The sequence below is a fragment of the Gymnoscopelus braueri genome (assembly GCF_963280865.1).
Source record: "Gymnoscopelus braueri genome assembly, chromosome: 17".
Lineage (NCBI taxonomy): Eukaryota > Metazoa > Chordata > Actinopteri > Myctophiformes > Myctophidae > Gymnoscopelus > Gymnoscopelus braueri.
This window is the reverse complement of record NC_137617.1, coordinates 34,154,101-34,171,143: the sequence shown is the minus strand read 5'-3', so window position 1 is coordinate 34,171,143 and position 17,043 is coordinate 34,154,101. Positions and strand designations below refer to the sequence as shown.

The 17,043-nt window shown below is 43.1% G+C and overlaps 1 protein-coding gene across 1 annotated transcript in view; it reads left to right on the top strand.

The window, feature by feature from the left end:
* Positions 1–17,043, top strand: part of spata20 (spermatogenesis associated 20) — a 58,184-nt gene that overhangs the window by 12,979 nt on the left and 28,162 nt on the right. The window contains exons 12-14 of the mRNA XM_080456125.1: positions 1,300–1,468; positions 9,531–9,739; positions 15,770–15,969. Coding sequence (XP_080312251.1) covers positions 1,300–1,468; positions 9,531–9,739; positions 15,770–15,969 — 578 coding nt within the window. The remainder of the gene's footprint in view (positions 1–1,299; positions 1,469–9,530; positions 9,740–15,769; positions 15,970–17,043) is intronic.

Below are 17,043 nucleotides of genomic sequence, written 5' to 3'. Positions count from 1 at the left end.
ATGTACTGTAGAGATACTCGGTTACAAGTAAAAGTCCGGAATTCTAAATTTACTTGAGTAAAAGTACAAAAGTATTGGTATCAAAATGTACGGTACTTAAAGTACCAAACGTAGAAAGTGCTCATTATGCAGAATGTCACAAGTTCACAAGTTTTCAAATGTATAAAATGCGTGGCATTGTGAGCTTGTAGATCGGCTATTTTCAAATGGCCGAAATGTATATAGGGCTGAAGTGGTTAATGTATGTTTTGTAATAATAATCAAAATCTACAAAGTAGCTAGTAACTAAAGTTTTCAAATCATTGTAGTGGAGTAAAAGTACAATATTTGCTTTTGAGATGTAAAAGCATCGAAAATTTGAAATACTCCAGTAAAGTAAAAAAATACCTCAAAATGTTAGTACTTGAGTAAATGTACTTAGTTTACATTACACCACTGAATTAGGATTCATGAGGCGACCTTGTTGTCTCAACTTGAAAATGTCTAGTGTCTCCTGAATCCCCACTCAATCAATTAAAGACTACTCAGAGTAGCTTTAAGATAAACGTTGTCGTAAACAAATAGAAGAATAAATGGGATAACATTTTAAGGGACATAACAGCCTACCATTTTGCCAGCAACGACCCTCTTAGATCCTTGTTTTTTTAGTATGTGCCATCAGATGTGATTAATGAAAACAGGCGTGCACCCACACACAGTGTCTCTTCCTATCTCTCAGTCACCCATTGTCTCTCTCTCCTACACACACACACACACACACACACACACACACACACACACACACACACCCGCACTCGAGCGTGCGCACACAAATGTTGCTCTCCGGGCTGACGTCTGAAGACGGAGAGGGTGTTAGTGATGTAACGAAGCGCCGCGATCTCAGGAACATTCCAATTAGACGCGAGAGGCTCTTCTTCCTCCCTAATGAAGAAACCCCTCCATTAATCACCTGTTCTCTGCAGCGCCACTTTGAAGTCTCGCCCGCTCCCTCACTAGGCTTTGACATGAAAGACGAAGGAAGGAGGGTGGAATGGAGAGAGAGAGAGAGGAAAGGAAAGACATAAACTTCAAAGCTTGGGAGTGAAAAACGAGCTGGCACGGCTCTGCCAGCTCCTATTGGTACCACAGAGGAAGAGAAGAGGATACATAGAGCAAAACTAACGGATACGCCATGCTTACTATGTGTGTAATATGCTGTAACCTCTCTCTCACTCACACTCACTCTCTCTATATCTCTCTCTCTCTCTCTCTCTCTCTCTGTCTCTCTCCCCGTTCCCCTCACGCCCACCAAACCCGCAGGTCTGATGCTGTCGGCCTATGCGCGTGTCGGAGCTGTGCTCGGGGACAAGGCCCTGCTGGAGAGAGCGGTCCAGGCTGCCAACTTCTTAAAGGAGCACCTGTGGGATGCAGAGCATCAGACTCTCCTCCGATCCTGCTACCGCGGAGACCAGATGGAGGTGGAACAAATGTAAGAGCAGACAGAGAGACTAGATTTCTTCGTCTAGATTAAAAAAAAAAGATTGACGATTTAATGTAGTGATGTGACTTCTAAACCTTTAAACAAACAATTAGTCTTGCGTTGCCAGACTGCCAGTCTGAACTTCTAAATGTAAGGTAGTTGTTTAGATTTGCGGCCACTAACTAACAGCCACTAACAAACATACATACTCCTGTTGCATTGGAAATCAGTCACGTCACCGTCCCAATATGAAGGACCACCCTGAAGACTTTTGGTTCTGCAATGTGCTTGTGTTTATTTTAAACTCTTCTAATTGTTTGTCCAGTCCAACCAGTTTTAACAACTAGAGATTGTCCTCAGACTCTGGTTGAGCAAAGCTTTTAGAGACTGCCTTGTGAGTCCAAACTAAAATTGTAAAAATAAATCTCTAGCCATTTTAAATGCAAAGAGGAAAAAAAAAGTCTCTCTCAGGTGATAATGTGGGCCTTTAAAACTGGTTGGTTTACTCCAACAGCACTGGACCAATGCAAAAATCATTTACGATTTAAACATTGACGTTACGTGATGCTAGTGTTGTGCAATCAGTTCAAGCCAGGCCACTTCACAGCAAACATCAATATGGGCTTTCACTTTGACAAAGTTTGACAAACTCAGCAAGAAAGCTTGACCAACTGATTTTCAAAATTGATCGCCCATGAATGTGCTGATTGAATGTGCTGCTGACTCTACTGTTGAAGATGAAGGCTTCACAAAACCAGGATATGTGAGGCTCACTCATTCTCCCCTGAATTAATGGGGATACAGATCCATATTCTCCTTGTGTTAAAGATACCCCCATGTGTTTTTTCATCAGCGTCACAATCCTCAGTCATTGTCAAGAGGTGGTCAACTTTTTTAGCAGCCAAAAAGACAAATGTTGCACATATTACGGTTTGTTTATTTATACTCACATGGCAGTTTACAAAACTGAAATACGTAAATATTTACAAAAAAGAGACACATAAATGCTACATGTGATTAATCAAAAACAGCAATGGTTTAAACAGTACATTACAGTACATTACAGTACATTAACGTAGAGCTACGTATGTGTTATCAGACAAGTATCACTGTAAAACAAGTTACGCAGATGCTAAATGCATGGATGAAAAATCCATGGTATACTTTATTCTAAATTCAAACAAATATTATATAAGCACAGAAACTCTGAGACGGTGTTAATTGTGTCCCCAGGTATTCTACTACACGTATGTTATTGACATCTCCAAGGTGTTAATAGTTTCCCCAGGTCTTGTATGTTATTGACATCACATATTAGAAGATCCTGTCTCGCTCTTATAGTTTTAGTTCTCTATAAATCGAGTGAGATGGAAAGAATAACTTATACAAATGCAAGGTTTACTGTATATGCACTCCAATATTAGGTGTAGCAGGTGCCTGGCAAACACCATTATGGGCATTGTTGACAAATGCCCATGTGTGACTTTAACCCATTGATGCCTGGAACGCATCTGTGTCACTGTGTCACACGCATCAGATGTCTTTGGCTATTCAAAAATAGCAGATATACAAGCTCATAGCGCGGCACTGTATATCTGCTATTTTTGAAAAATCGTAATTTTTTTTTTTTTTGATTTTTTTTCAAAAAACTGTTAGGATTTAGATTTTTTTAAAGAATCGCCTCAGGTCTTAAAGGGCTAAGCAGGCTCAGGAGACAGTCCCGCCCCTGCACACACACACACACACACCCTCGCACCCTGGCGTTGATTGTGTAACACTCCTCTTCTCCAGGTTGGCCTGGTTGTGTTGCCACGACTAGCGCTCTGTCCTAGTTACCATGAATGAGTGAGTGCAAAAATGCCACCGAATCAGCAGGAAAATATTCCAGGAAGTCCCACAACACACATGATGAAACGTGGTTATGAACGCACGGGCACGCGCCTGCCGTGCACAACCCAAACCTAAACACACTGCCTGGCCCTGTTCCACAGAGCCCCCTCTCATTCATACTTGTCAGATTCATGATGGTGTCAGCAGTGAGAGTGCTTACCAAGGGCTTTTTTTCCCAGGCCTGGTTCGGAGCCATATCTGTGGGTAAATCACTCTGTCTTGCCAGGCACATATGGGCCACCGGCTAAATTACCAGGAGGAATGGTTGGTGCCGCAACTATCTGGGTTAATGGCGCTGGTGCTGTGGATTTTCTATGCAGTACCAGTACTTCTTTTGACTGCGGGAGTTGAAGGGTAAGCCGTCGGATATGGAACTTTAAGACCCCAGACAGGGAACGTTGGAGTACTGATGATGTTGACATTTGTTGCTATGGTGATGTGTACAGTGTACCATGATAAACACAGGCCATACGCCAATAGAGTTTTGATTGAAGGAATAGAGGATGGTCAAGATTGACTCAGAAATCGGGACTGACATAAACAAACAGTCTTTGTAGATTGGTCTTTTGTGGAACCATTAGGAAGTCGAAAAGTACGCTCCCCGGAACGCAGATCTCCACCAGGTGAGGTTGTCTTCCCAGGGCTGTGTCAGTCATGGAGTGCAGCTGTCAGGGCACAAGGAATCTGCTGCGGAATTAGAGTTTATACCAGTTTATTTGTGTTTCCGGACCCCTGTATGGGCAGAAGTGAAAACGGTGTTGAGTATCAAAACCCTGTTTGACGGTCAATGTCACATGACTCCTGAGACCATTTGTGCCTAAGTTGGTGGAAAACTGAACACAAACAACACACAGTGACATTTGTAGCTTTTGGCTCTGTGTTGTTTAGAGGCCCCTCAATGTGTGAATCTAATTGGAGACAGATCGAACATTTGTTCATGATTTGTGGTATTTTTTGCAAAACAGGGGCAACTATCGTCAAAATTTGATTGTTCAACCTATGGTTCAAGAGTTATAGGCCAACAGTGAAGTGTCAGTTATAGTGCCACCATGAGGCTGTGTGTGCGTGCGTGCAAAGTAAGGCTGCACGATATTAGGAAAGCATTCAATATGCTTTCATGTTATGATAATTAGTCTGTGTGTGTGCGTGCGCGTGTGTGCGTGTGTGTGCGTCGCTCATGTGCTTGCGTGTGTGCTTAAAATCAAGGCCAAGAGCATTCAACGTCACAACAAATGGCAGCATGCTAGTGTCCTCCTGTCCTGTCCTCCCTTCTCTCACTGAATCGCATTCATGAATACGATGAGGTAATAAAATGGGCATAATGAATAACTTGGCCTATTGAAGTTATATGACAATAAAACAATGTTACAGTGACACACAGATCAATTTATTCCCCCAGTCATTTAAACAATCACCGATGGCAAGATGCAGCCTGTGCTGTGGCCAAAAAACATAGAAGTATAACGAAAAAGGATTCTGTGTTGTAATCTGGTATTTTTTAAATTGTTTTTTCTTTTTATCTCAAAGGAACTAGGAGAAAACGATTTTCAAAAAGTTAATGCTCCATCCACTTCAATGTTAAAATGTAAACGGAGAAAAAAAATCAAATTTTTCAATTTTTCCTGCCTGTGGCATAGGGATCAACAAGCTTGAAATAAGCCTGGCAGTGAATGAGTTAAAAGAAAAAACGGAATAGTGGAAATAGACGATCTACAACCTCATCGCGACGCGTTTTGAGCTTGTAGATCTGCTATTTCCTCTATTTTTTTAAATGTTTGAATGGATATGAAAAATGTTCAACATGGACACGATTTATAATGATTTTTTGGAAAATAATTGCGATCATCTCAAATAATTGCAATTATGTAGTAATTGGGCCTAATGGGCAATGGCCAAACCATAATGTATGGACATCTCTCTTGTATCCAAGTGACAGTTAATTTTAGGTACGTGACATTTTAGGCACTGTGTTTTGTTATGATCTACCGGCGTCTTCCTCCTCCCCTCCCGCCCCCACAAGCCCTCTCAGCCACTGCCACTCGCGGTCATTTAAAGCAACAGGCTCCAACTTGACTGGCCAAATGTATGGATATGCAGAGTGTGAATGCGTTGGCACACACTACCAATTACCGCAGTTCAAGCCGCCTTTGTCGATACGTATATCCTGCATGGTGATATAAATAAATCAAATAAAAAAAGTGCAGATATTGCATCTCATTATTGGTGAAAACTGTCAGAAATGTTCAAAAATAGCTTGTAGAGGCAAGGCAAGTTTATTTGCATAGCACATTTCAACATCAAGGCAATTCAAAGTGATTAACAAAAAATATTAAGCAAGACATCAAGACACAAAGCTTAATGAACATTATGAAAGGACATCTGAAAACAAAAAATTTAAATGAAAAAGTAGAAATAGAACAGAAAAGTAAGAGTAAAATTACAGTGTGGAAGAATGATTGAAAAAAGAAAAGAAAAGAGAAAGAGCACCGTAAAATCTCATCTCAAAGTCTTCATTTAACTCTGAAAGTGTAGAAATTGACCCAAATTGCAGGTCTATTTGGGTCAATTTTGAGTTGAAAGTGAATTGACAAGTAGGAGATTAAAGCAATAAGCCACAAGAGGCCATGGTTTTCCATGGATTTTAGAACAGCTAAGAGGCGTAGTGAGGCATGATGCTCTTAGCTTAGTTCTAAAATCATGGTAAACCATGGCCTCTTGAGGCTTATTACTTTTCTAAAATGGTTACCAAAAATGGCAACGTGCAAATCATAGACGTATCCTAATTAGGAAAAAAACATTCTAATAACAGTTTCACTAAAACAAAAAACTTCTACAAGAAAGTAGTCCTCGTGACTACCTGTATAAACAATGAAGTTGCTAACCCCAGGCCTAACCCTAAACTGAGGGAACATGACCCCACTGCACAGATGCCTGGAAGAAACCGAACGGTGCGCATCTTGGTACCTACCTTGTTTTAACGTGATTTGTAAAACCTTGCACATACACCGGATGAAAAGGAGCGAGCTCCTCCTACCTTGCCATAGGAAAAGCAATACCTCGGAACGGTAATCCATGGAACGGTACAGTGAATATTGTAAACAAGATGTTGGTGCAGTGATATTGATACATGTGGTCCGGGTGTGGGTGTTTATTGAGTTTTATGGGACTCAGCCAATCTTAATCAGGGACTAAAACTTATCAGTTTTAGAAGGAACATTAAACTAGTGCACACAGGAGCAATCGGACAAGGAAATGCAGCAAGGTGTGTTGTGACTGCTTGTGTCCAAGTGTTGATGTTCCTCCATCGTCCCAGGGGGCAGTGAACAACCACAATGTCCTCGTGATTAATGAGTCCGGCAGGGGAAATCTCTCAGTCTCCTTCTCCATCTCTCTCTCTCTCTCTCTGTGTGACATTGTTATTTCATAAGAGGCGGTACATCACATTACCTCAACAGCACATTTACCAGCGCAGGCAAACGCATCCAATGACTCCGTAACATAAAGGTCACAGCCATCGTAATGATGATTGGAGTCAATGTTGTGCATGTGACCTACATCGTCCCAAAGGCTTTTCTCCTCAATAATCAAGGCAGGCAAAGCACCCGTGTCCCAAGAATACTACAATAGGAGATACAATGATTTTATCCTGCCTCTTGCATGGCCAATTAACTACTTAAACGATGTATACTTCATTGACCGGGGTCTCCCAGGGGTGTACACTATACTTGGCCCCTTAATTCTTTTCAATCCACACCAAATCTCTTCGCAAAAATAGCCGAACCACAGAAGCTCACAACACGTGGCAACGTGACATTTTCACCGAATGTTAGCCTATTTTTGCTCAGTTTTCACCTATTATGACATGCCCACAATAGGGATGTTAGGGTTCATCATGTGGTTAAAGCAGTGAATGAAAGAAAACTATATTTCTCAAGTGTGTGCGTGTATTTCGTGTATTATGTCTGAGCCTCTTTGTGTCATTGAAGTCCTCTTCAGACCCACTGATAGGCTGTCATCTCAGTGACTATAGTCGCCTTACTCAGATGACATACTGCTGTGTGAGTTGAGTGTGTATTATCTGAAGCAAGGTTGGTTGAACCAGAGGGCGTGTGTGTGTGCGTGCGTGTGTGTGTGCATACACGTGTGCGCACGTGTGTGTGTGTGTGTGTGTGTGTACACAGCGGAAGCAGGCATCGTGTGCTTTTACGCTGACTCAGCAAATCCAAATCCATCCAACAGATGATTGTCGATTATTTTGGTTTGGTCTGGTTTGCTGTATGACTCAGCCCCTGTCTGGGGGGAGGATGGATGTAGATATCACTTCTCACCCTTGCGTAACCTCTCAAAACCCTCAGGCATTTCAGCTCCTTCATCCGTCCCCTCCTTCTTATCCGTCCCCATCGAGCCCTCTCTATCTCCATCCCTCTCGTCCACCCTGCCCCCCTCTTGTCACTGTGCTATCTGCCCTTCCTGTCACCGTGCGTCCCCTTACACTCACCCAGACGGGGTGCCAGCCTGAGAGGGAGACAGACAGATGGAAAGAGAGAGACAAAGGCTGATGTGTGGGAAACCCGGAGGGGGTGTTTTACAGTAGAACTGAGAGGATGCCGGTGTGCAGGGACTGGGATGGGATACAGACTTGGAGAAGAAGGGAAACCTCTTGATAAGTGGTTCTCAAAATTATGTGCTGTGAGACCAGGTGTGCATTATTGTTATTATTATATTCCCACGGGTCTCGTCGGTCCATTTCAAATGGATGGACCCGTGAGGACCAGATTTGTATTATTATTATAGCTCGTTCACCTTCGGTTTTAAAATTAGACTTAAGCGTTGTAATTATGCTCCAAATTCCATATTTTTTCTGTTCTCACATATTGAATGAGCCACGTTTAACGTTAACAGTTGATTGAAACGCAGTCAATCTCAAGCACACTGCGCTGCCGAACACCAGGCTTTTTAGCGAGGTGAAACGTAAACAAAAGCCAATGGGAAAATGCAAGTTGGAACGTCTCAAATCTTTGCTTCTCCGCAGAAGCAAAGATTTGAGACGTCCCTGGAACAAAATATTTTCAGATGGGGGTCCGCGGCCAAATAAATGTCATTTTGGGGGTCCTTGACATGAAAAAGTTTGAGAACCACTGCTGTAAGAGAGCAGAGGATTGGGACGGTGACAGTTGTGGTCAAAGCCAAAGGACACCAGAGAGGGGAGGAGATGTAGCGAGAGTGAGCAGACGTGGGACGAGTGCGGAGCATGGAGAGAGGGATGCTACGATGCTCTAATGAAATAGAGGGGTCTTATTCGTCTAATTACTATGCTGCTTTGCTTGAAACGTCAAAGATGAGTGTGCGCATGTGTAGGAGTGCCTGTGGGGTTTTTGCGCATGTATGGAAATAGGTCTCTGGTGGCGGTTTCTTCCATTATGGCCAGTTCAAATAATTGGGAGGGAACAATCTCACTGGGGTAATTGGATGGTAAAAGACTCCCATTTTGAAGCAAGTCCAGGGTTTTATTTATATACTGTAGCCATATAAAATCCCTGCCCATTCCTCTATGCTCTCCAGTCCAGTCAGGATCCATAGTTCACTTTAACAAGTTCACTCAGAGTAGCGATAAAACACAGACACTCTGCCTATAAACAGCTACTTGGGCTGTAAATGTTTGTGGAGAGGAAAGATGATGACAACAACAACAACAGCAACAACAGAACTAGTTCAACAACTACTGTCCGTCTCCAACAATAATGGCAATAATCTACCATTGAATTCTAGATCTTAACCCATTTAGTCCTGGAAAGCCTATACGTTGTTATTATACCTTTCAATCCGGGAAAGCATACGTGTCATTTTAGTTGTTACTATGTATCATGTTTTTTTTTCATAAATCTACGCCGTGAGGCGTTGTGCGCTTGTAGATCGGCTATTTTTACTATTTTAAATAGTTTTAAAATAATAATAAAAAGGAACAGTATTGGACATACAAGGTTTCCACCGACAACGATATATTGCAGCATGATTTTTTTTAAATAAAAAAAATCTAAAATAGACATTTTCAGAAAACGTAGGTTAGGCTTTAGAAGGCGTTTTGAAAATCGGCCTCAGGTCTAAATGGGTTAATTTACTTCTCTGTCATCCCTCTCTTTCTCTGTCCCATTTCCTCTTGTCTGCTGTACCCTGGTTCCAGATGTTCTCCTATCCCTGGCTTCCTGGACGACTATGCGTTTGTGGTGCGCGGCCTGCTGGACCTGTACGAGGCCACGCTGCAGACGGAGTGGCTGCAGTGGGCAGAGGAGCTGCAGCTCAGGCAGGACCTCCTGCTCTGGGACGTCCAGGGCGGAGGATACTACTGCACCGACCCCAACGACACCACCATACTGCTGCAGCTGAAAGAGGGTGAGACGTGGAAGGATGGGAGAGATGATAGATGGGTAGTTGGAAGAAAGAATGTATGGATAGATGGAGGAAGGATGCACAGCGAGATGGAGGGAGTGATAGATGGAAGGTTTGAGGTGATGATGGCGGGTGGGACCGGTGATGAATGAATGGACAGGTAGAGGGCGCCGATGGAGGCACGAGGGAAGGAATGATCAATGGAGGGTGGATGATACGCATAGATGGACAGGTGGAGGTTGGGATGAATGGACAGATGAACAGTTAGATGGACGGACGGACGGACGGACGGACGGACGGACGGACGGACGGACGGACGGACGAGAGGACGGACGGATGGCAATGAGAAAGGGAGGCTGAGGGAGAGATAGTTGGATGGTGTGAGGGGCTCAGTGGTAGAAGGGACAGATGGAGAGAGGGGCTGAGAGATGGATGGTAGATGGATGAAGGCAGGGTGGATGGATAGGAGGAACCCACTGATGCCTCTGTAGGACTCAAACTGAGTGAAAGATGGACAGATGGGGGGGAAAAGGAATGGGTGGATGGATAGATAGTTGGAGAGGATAATGGACTGAGGCTGCAATTGGTTCCACCATACTGCTATTGTAGGACCCAGACAGATTGAGGGAGGGAGGATAGTATATATTGTATGTAGATAGATGTTTAGATGAACAAATACGTCTAAAGCCTAGTTCAGACCAAAGTATTTGCGGTGAGACGAAACCATTTTAAGCCCGGTTGTCTCAGTCTGTCCTGCGCTGTGAGATTGTAGAGCTATTTTCAGCGTGCAACACCATCGTACAACAGAGAATAAATTAAGAGGAGAAGAATCGTGGCCGTCTGAAATACCTGTAAGTTGCACTGATCTTCAACATTGGCAACTCGAAGGAAGGCAAGTTCTTCTCAGCGCTTAGCTTTGATCCGACGGCTAAGTTTTGGCCTTCAGATCCTGTCAGCTGTGTTCTGTGTTCCTGCGTGTCTGTCCCTCTGCTTCTATATTCTCACATTTCTGTATACCATGCTGAATAATTCAACTTGTGAACTCATCTGATATGGATTTTTCAAGGCCGATCGATTCCAATATTTTGTTGAACAGGATGGCCAATAGGCCAATATCAATCTTTTTTTTCCTCTCTCGCAGGGAAAAATGACAATTACACCTTGTAATTGTGCTCAAAATAATATGTATACATCAACATCATACGTATACATTGAATTAATATGCATTTCAACATAAAACCCTTTTACTACATAAAACTTGAGTCATGACTTCCAAAACTCTGGGGGTTGCAAGCGGTCCAGATCATGTAAATTGGGGTGGTTGTGGGCAGCGGTAAGGCTGTGTGTCCACCAAAAGCTATGTAGGAATGTGGGTACATAAGATTTAGTTTGGTCTCAAATCTCGGTGAATAGTGTCATCGTTAGTTGTACATTTAGGAAGTGACACTGTTGATATTTGGTGTTTTGTGTCCCTCCCCTCCTCTGTGATTGGATGGCTGGGTAAAAAAAATTGACAGTGATGAGGGCAGCACTCTACCCAAAGTCAAACATTTATCAACTCTAGGCGACCTGATTTAAAAGCGTGCATGGCTCAGTGCAGAATAGATGCTCAGCACCTCATCACGCTGCTGCTGTTTGTAACATACTGTAAATGCACGAAGCTCAATATACTCAGGAAAATAAAACGTTTTTAGGTGGACACTCACACAGCCTAAGAAGCATAGGGAGTGCCAGCAGCATACTGAACATTAGGAGAGCACACACAACATAAGGCCATAACTGCATCCTTTGCTACCAATACTTACATGTACCAATATAGTCCAAAATGCAAATATGTAATAAAATAATAGTTAAAGTGTTTAAAATCTAAAATGTCACAGACGCATTCCCGGGTTTTAACGCGTTAAGATAGTGAGCGCATAGTGGTGGGATGACATGCAGCACAGGTCCCTGATCAACACAGATCCTGGATCAGGTGTTGAATGGAGTGGGATGACAGGTCCTCAGCAGTGGCGCTGGTCTCAGTCATGTGGCAGCCCAGTGGTTCCAGTGACCGACGGATGCTGGCAAGCTCAGAGAAGCTGACACCAGGTTTACACATTGACACAAACCTTTGATCTTTGACAGTCTGACTGGGACTCGATTCTCTCCGTCTGTCTGTCAGTCTGTCTTTGCCGTCTTTCCATACAGTATTTCTGTCTGTGTTTCTCAGCCTCCAAGTCCTTTTTTTTTAAATCTGTGATACAGTTTTGGAAAGGTTTAGTGTTATCAGTTGCAAATTCTAAATGTCAGGAATCCTGCCGTTTGATCAGAGCATCAATAATAAAGTCTAGTCTTAATCTTAATCTAAAGTGGCAGTGGCTAATATACTGTAGATAATATAGTAGAAGTAGGAAGGACACACACATGACAGGCGTGAGATAAAACCAGGGAATCAGGGAAATAATAGCTTATAGTGACTCTTGTTGTGGGTCCGTTGACAGACTAGAGTTGATGTGCGCGTGTGTATGCGCTTGTGTTCGGCGGCGCGCATGTTGAGGTGCGCACAGGTCTGTGCGTGTGTTTTATGGAATCTGACATGTGAAGGGTTTCTCATCTGGTGCCATTATGGTGGTGACACCGCGCAGGGTTGAGGCCCATTAGCCTATTAAAACCAGGAAAGCATCTGTGTCGTTTTCGATTTTAGCTGTAGTGCATCGCGCTATGAGCTTGTAGATCTGCTATTTTTGGGGGAAAAAATTACATTTGTGCAAATTTTTGAATATATATATATTTTTAAGCGAACATTTTTTACTTAAATCTTTGCTTCTGTTCTGGGGGTCCCTGGAACAAAATATCTTGAGAAGGGGGGGTCGGCGGCCAAATACATAACATTTTGGGGGTCCTTGACGTGAAAAAGTTTGAGAACTACTGATATAGCAACATAGGTTTTTCAGAAAACTGTGTAGGATTTAGAAGACATTTGTAGCCTCAGGTCTTAATGGGTTAGTGGCGCTACATGTGCCGCAGTGTGGACGTGTGTTCTGTCACCGGAAGACGGATTACCCCACCACACACTGTCACTCTCCATTTTACAGCCCTGTCAGTCTTGCGTGTGTGTATGCTTGTGCGAGAGTGTTTGTGTTTGTGCGGGTCTGCACAGTAAAATCCTCAGTGTGTAGAAATAAAGATCCATTGGGGTCCATTTGAGTTACAAATGGATAAATGAACACTGAGAATTTTACTTTGTAGTTTATTCTGCCACTGTGTGTGTGTGTGTGTGTGTGTGTGTGTGTGTGTGTACGCACATGTTCGCACTGTACTTCTGTGTGGGTCAGTGAGAGTCTTGTAATAGAGTCATCCACATGAGTGTACTGTACATTGGGCTTTCTGGCCATTGGAAGTGAAGAGACAGTACGAAAACAAATTATTTCCAAAGATGTGCATGTATGGATGTGGGTTTTGGATTGTGAGGAGATCAATGATATAGTGTCGCAAGAAATACCCTACTGTATGTCTCGAACGTACATTCCGTACACAAGATGATGTGAAAGGACGCGTTTAAAGTCATTGTTTCATCACGTCAACATTAGAGAAATACTCAGAAGTCATGGGTTATTTATTTCTTCCCATACTATGTTATTAATTTCTGCACATTTAGAACAATGGGATTTAGGTTGGAAAATCTGCGAAGTTTCTCTTTAATGTGTGTTCATCATTCATCCTTCATTATGTATATAGGATGGATATGTAACATAGGATTGAATAGAATAGAAACCGGTTCTGTCTCTCTCTTTCTCTCTCTCACTCTCACTCTCTCTCTCTGTCTTTTTCTTTCCTTTCCTTCTCACACACACACACACACACACACACACACACACACACACACACACACACACACACACACACACACACACACACACACACACACACACACACACACACACACACACACACACAGGTGTCAGGGGATCGCTGAGAAGCAGACATGTACCATGAGGTCATAGGTCATGAGAAGAGCACCTCTGGGCTCTCATTGGACACTGATAGGAGATAAGCGGCCATCACTTAGCGGGGCCGAGTCATGAGGTCATCTGTTAGTCGCATCACGTCTCGCCACACATCATGACTCAGGGTTAGGCAGCCAAAGTCTGTTTGGAACTGGGAAGGGTGATTGGAAGTCAATCCCGTTGCATTACTTATCATCACGTATCTCATATCCGTCTGGCTACACAAGACTTACTTCTTGTTAGCTTTCTTGTGAGCTTGACGTCTTTTTTTGTTTGGCTACAGACATTTGATGTATTACCAAACAAAGTGTTAAATGTACAGGTTGTGTCTGCTGTGTACCGGTTGAATTATACCTGTACTGAACCTCTTTTCTACTTTTCATTCTACACTTTGCCAAAGGAGAGTAGTTTGAATTAACATTTTAATCAGTTAAAAATGATGATTTAAACGGCTCATTGAAATAGTGTGAATCTTTGAACATGCACACGCAGGTCCAACTCCGACATAATTAAGCCTGGGTGTTTAATTTTTTTTTATGTGCACGTGACTTGTCATGTGTGTATGTGCCCTTTTCAGCATCGTCGGAAAACGAGCTCCCCTCTGTGCACAGCACACCCCTCTTTCATGGAATGTTATTTACAAATGGGTCTTCGGTCTTGTCACAAAGGCTTTGGGCGGGGTGGATGAAATATAGCCAAAAGTCAAGTGCATTTACACAGTGGCAATGAACGTACGTTATGTTGGTGAGCAGTAAAATGCTCAAGGACAACAGATGGTTGTTGACAGTGTCTAGTCACACGTGTTTAGACCCACCGTCTAATGTCATCAATTCCCACGACAGAGGGTCTGAATCACAAGTGAGTATGTCTGGGTTTTGCTAGAGAGAATGTCACGTGAGCCTCTGATTCAAGTAACAGAAGTCTGTGCATGTTCACATCATGTACTTCTGTTTTTGTCCTTTCTTTTTGTCTTCACCCAAATGTCTATATACCCAAATGTGTCCCAGACGTTAGATCTAATCGGCTGGCTACTGCAAGACTATACAGTGACTGAGCAGATGGCAATAAAAGCAAAGAGGCGTGCAGTGATGAAATATGATTGCAGTCAAACAGATTTTATCACCATACTCGCTGAAATTTAGTGGGATCATCCATGGATTTTTTTTTTACGATTCTGCAGGTGATGATTGACTTCACAGGCTGGCCACATGAAGTCTGAGATCCATATAAGAGCCATGACTTCCCAATGTCAGATTTGTATTTCAAAATTCACTCACTTTGGTGCAGGCAAGAACAATGTAAACTTTAAAAGAAACTTCAGTCAAAGATTCTTGAGTGCTCCATGACATGTCAGTCAAAACGTCATGCCTATTAGGGGCCAGGATGTGCATGCCATGCTTCACTGACTCTTTAGATACATTTGTACTGTTTACAAGTATTTTGAGAGTGAATAACTTATGGGCAATTGTTTTTTTGCCCCTTATTTTTTGTTTTAGAATATTTTCTGGTTTTAGAATATTACTTAACTCAAGATGGGTCATTTCATTTTTCACTTTGTGCAAGTCCTTAAATGACAACAATAAGGTTCGCATAATACACCAAGGGGTCGCGTCCACCAAGACGTTTTTTTTCCTGAGAACAGAACCTATATTTTGATTGTTTACAAGGGAAGCGCCATGTTTTTGGAAACATCAGCAGCGTGGCGTAGCGCTGGCGTGTTCACATGTGGTGTTTTTATCAGCTTGAAGCGTGAGCTGAAATATTTTCAAGTTGTGCGTTTTTAGCCGAGCGTTTTGGCGTTTTCAGCCGGGGAAAAAAAGACTCAGTGGACAGGAAGTGATTCATTATTGTTAAGGGACACAAAGCTGAAAAGGCTAAGGGACAGGAACACGTCTTAATTTAAAGCATTTATGATTACTGTAATTAATCACAATAACCTTTCCAGTTTCCCTTTCCATGTGCCTTTGTCTATATGATTCTCGTATGTCTAACAAAGACTAATGATACTGTAATACTGATATTGTGTGTGTGTGTGTCTCTCCAGATCAAGACGGAGCAGAGCCCAGTGCTAACTCGGTGTCGGCGCTCAACCTGCAGCGCTTGTCCCATTACACAGGAAGGAAGGAGTGGCTCCACAGATCCCAGCAGCTATTGGCTGCGTTCTCCGACCGCCTCACCAGGGTCCCCATCGCACTGCCCGACATGGTGCGGGGACTCATGGCCCACTACTACACACTTAAACAGGTAAATCTCAGAGTTATACTAAGTTACGTGCCAGTGTTGCACCCCGGAAATAACCAACCTACAATTGTTTGGCTATTTCCGGTGCATGACACCGTGAGCAATGAAGTATACTGTATCAAGCCCTTTAGAAGCACTTATAAAGGCACTCGGGTGGCACACTGGTAAAATATGCTGCACCACCACCGCTGAAGGCCAGGAGCTTTGGCGAGCGTCTACTCCCTTAAAAGCCTGTGAGGTAGGGCCGAGTTCTGGCTGATAATCTATGCGAAGCATTGAGTGAACGTTTTGAACAGGCAGACAAACAAGGTCCAACACTCCAAATAAATATGCCCATCAGCATGAGAAGCAGCTCACAACAACCCCCCAAAAATAAGCTGCATCCAATTTTCTGTTGTAACAAATAATGTTGTGGGGATCAATTTCAGACTCCTAGTGTGAATGTATTATGTATATGGAAATGGAAAAAGAACTACCAAGTGTGCACCCTTGGCTGCGCTGCTGAAACGAGGCTTGTGTGTGTTGTTGATGCGGCTCAGGCTTCATCTCACTCCGTTTGGTTTTGGGTTTCAAAAATGTCAGGCCTGTTGAGAACTCTACAGTACGTGTAATGTCTTAAAAACATTAAAAATACAAATAAAAACCAATACAGTATGTATATATACGCCCCCGGCAAATAACTCCAGAGCTCTCTCCGCACGTTCGCTCCCTTAATGGGCCTCTGTGCGCACTCATCGGGCAGCATCGCGGCGTGGCCCGTTGTACTGATGAAATATTAACGCCCGGAACAAGGTCAAAGCCGCCGTGGCACAAGAACAGCACGACTCGAAAAGTTTCAGCGCTGCTTCGAGTAAAACTTTCCTCCTGCAGGACGAACACACACAAAAAAAAAGGAACAGCGAGAGACACAGATAACACAGTAAAAGCCTCAGCGTTAATATATCCATTCGTAACTCTGAGAGCGTACAAATGGAACCGAATGGACCCTCTCGGGTCCATTCGGTTCCATTTGTATGCGCTCAATCCTATGTTACAAGAGTTACTGTATATCAGTGGTGGAAAAAAGTACTACAATTC